Genomic DNA, 2,727 nt, shown 5'->3' on the forward strand with positions numbered 1-2,727 from the left:
TATATATATATATATATATATATATATATATATATATATATATACATACATACATATGAATGTGTATATGTGTGTGTGTGTATATATATATATGTACATATGAATGTGTGTGTATATATGGTATATATATATATATATATATAGATACTCTTTTACTTGTTTCAGTCATGTGACTGCAGCCATGCTGGAGCACCGCCTTTAGTCGAGCAAATCGACCCCAGGACTTATTCTTTGTAAGCCTAGTCCTTATTCTATCAGTATCTTTTACCGAACTTACCACACATTTACTCCTGCACCGAGATAGATAGGAAAAAAGAAAAAAATGTTAATATAGATGTACGTATGTGTGTATACACACACACACACACACACACACGCACACACACACACACACATCTACATTTATTTGGTTCCTCCCTCCAGCATTATTTCCTGCATGTTTTGGTGATAGCAGCAGTGGTCAAGTAGCAGCCACAGTGTTGTTGCTGTAGCTCTTGTTGTTGGTGGTGATGGTGGTGGTAGGTTAATCACTTCTAGACAATTCCAGGTGGGAATTATATTTAAAAATGAGACGATTAAAGGTGAGTGTCATTGTTGTTGTTGCAATTGTTGTTTAACCCATGGCTACCTTTCACCTGACTGACCTGTAATCATATATGTTCCTTTTGCCAGTGAAAACAGGACAGCATTATACAATGTGTTACTTATAGAAGAGTAAGACATAATTTGAGGGAGATTTGACTACTATTTCTACCAGATTTAAAGCTGTTGTGTTGAGGTTTCCCTCAATAATTTAGACATACATGCATATATATATATATATATATATATATATATATATATTATTTGAGGAAGATTTTGCTGTTATTTCTATTAGATCTAGCAAGGTGAAACAGTAAGGTATGATTTGAAGGAGATTTGGCTGCTATTTCTACCATGTCTAGCAACCATGCAGAGATTTCTCTCATTGGCTCATACATACATATATACATAGATAAAACAGTCACATGTGATTTGAGGGGGATTTGGCTGCTACCTCTACCAGATCTATTCTATGTATGTATGTATGTATATATATATATATATATATATATATATATATATGTCTGTGTGTCTTTGTATTTGTGTTTGTGCCCCAACTCCCGTTTGACAACTGGTGTTGGTACGTTTACGTCCCTGTACTTTGGCAGTTTAACAAAAAAGATTGACAGAATAATTACAAGGCTTTAAAAAAAACATAAGTACCGCTGTTGATACATTCAACTAAAAATTCTCCAAGGTGGTGCCCCAGCATGGCCGCAATCTAATATTTGAAGTAAGTGTGTGTGTGGATATATATATATATGTATGTATGTATGTATGTATGTATGTATGTATATGAAATGTAGGCTAGTTTCTCCAGTATTTGCTGTGTAGGTCACAACTAGTAATACAACGGGTCATATTAAAAAAATAATGCGCCCTTTTAAATCCTAGCCAGGCTCATGGGCCCGGTTTCCCGGTTTCAATGGTGTATGTGTTCCCCAGCTGGACAGGACGCCAGTCCATCGCAGCGTTACTCATTTTTGCCAGCTGAGTGGAACTGGAGCAACGTGAAATGAAGTGTTTTGCTCAAGAACACAAAGCGTCGCCCAGTCCAGGAATCGAAACCAAAATCTTACGATCCTCCACTCACTGGTCATATTAGTTAACCATTATAATGGAAACAGAACTTGACTATAATCATCTCTAAACATACTAGTAGCAGTTGTACATCTATTTATACACCCAGAAAACAAAGGCATGCACTCATATACACATAAGTGGTAAATTAATGTCAAACTGACACCTCTTGTACCGTGACTATGAATTCTCGTTTGCATCCATTTTCATAGTTCCTTTAGGTACCAACAAATTTGGACAAAAACCAAGAAATATTAGGGTTTTTTTTATTTTAAGAAAGAGTAAAAGAAACTGACACACATTCTCCAAGTGCAGTTTATGAGTGGCACAGTGAAGGTCTGTAAGACATTGCAAAGGTTTTTCCCCTCTGAGATTCTGAAGTAAATAGAGGCACAAACTTGGGTGGATGCATTGACAGTTCAGCCAATACGTTGCCTCAAACACATATTTATAAAGAGCGAAACTCCCTTGATCGAAAGGGTCTTGGTTTGATAGCAACTGGAAGGACTCAAACTCAAAGGAAAAATCACACACATACACACATATGTACATACATTCAGACATACATGCATACACACAAAAATACACACATATATACACACGTACATGCATACATATCCACATGTATATATGTTCACATGCATATAAGCACACACACACGCACACATATATATATATATACACACACATGTACACATACACACATGTACACATACACACATGTTAACACGTATATATGTTCGCATGCATATAAGCACTCATACACACACACACACATATACACACGTACACATACACACATATGTTCACATACATGTTAACACATATATGTACGCATGCATATAAACACACGCATACAATTTTCATGTATCTGTAATTTACCTCCCATCCGCTTACCCTTCTCGGCCAATGTGTTCATGTTGCCAATAGCAACACACCATGAAGGAAAGAGAAAAAGAGTATGTGTGTGTGTGTGTGTGTGTGTGTGTGTGTGTGTGTACTGCTGAAGGTAAACATCAATTAATGTCTATTGATTAATGACTGATGATGATGGTGGTGGTGATG

At 36.3% G+C, this 2,727-nt stretch overlaps 1 protein-coding gene across 1 annotated transcript in view; it reads left to right on the plus strand.

The window, feature by feature from the left end:
* Positions 1 to 225: 225 nt before the first annotated feature.
* Positions 226 to 2,727, plus strand: part of LOC106873332 (uncharacterized) — a 20,947-nt gene continuing 18,445 nt past the window's right edge. Inside the window, exon 1 of the mRNA XM_014920657.2 lies at positions 226 to 581. Within this exon, the coding sequence (XP_014776143.2) occupies positions 567 to 581 (15 nt within the window). The 5' untranslated portion in view covers positions 226 to 566. The remainder of the gene's footprint in view (positions 582 to 2,727) is intronic.

This window comes from Octopus bimaculoides, chromosome 28 (genome assembly GCF_001194135.2).
Source record: "Octopus bimaculoides isolate UCB-OBI-ISO-001 chromosome 28, ASM119413v2, whole genome shotgun sequence".
NCBI lineage: Eukaryota > Metazoa > Mollusca > Cephalopoda > Octopoda > Octopodidae > Octopus > Octopus bimaculoides.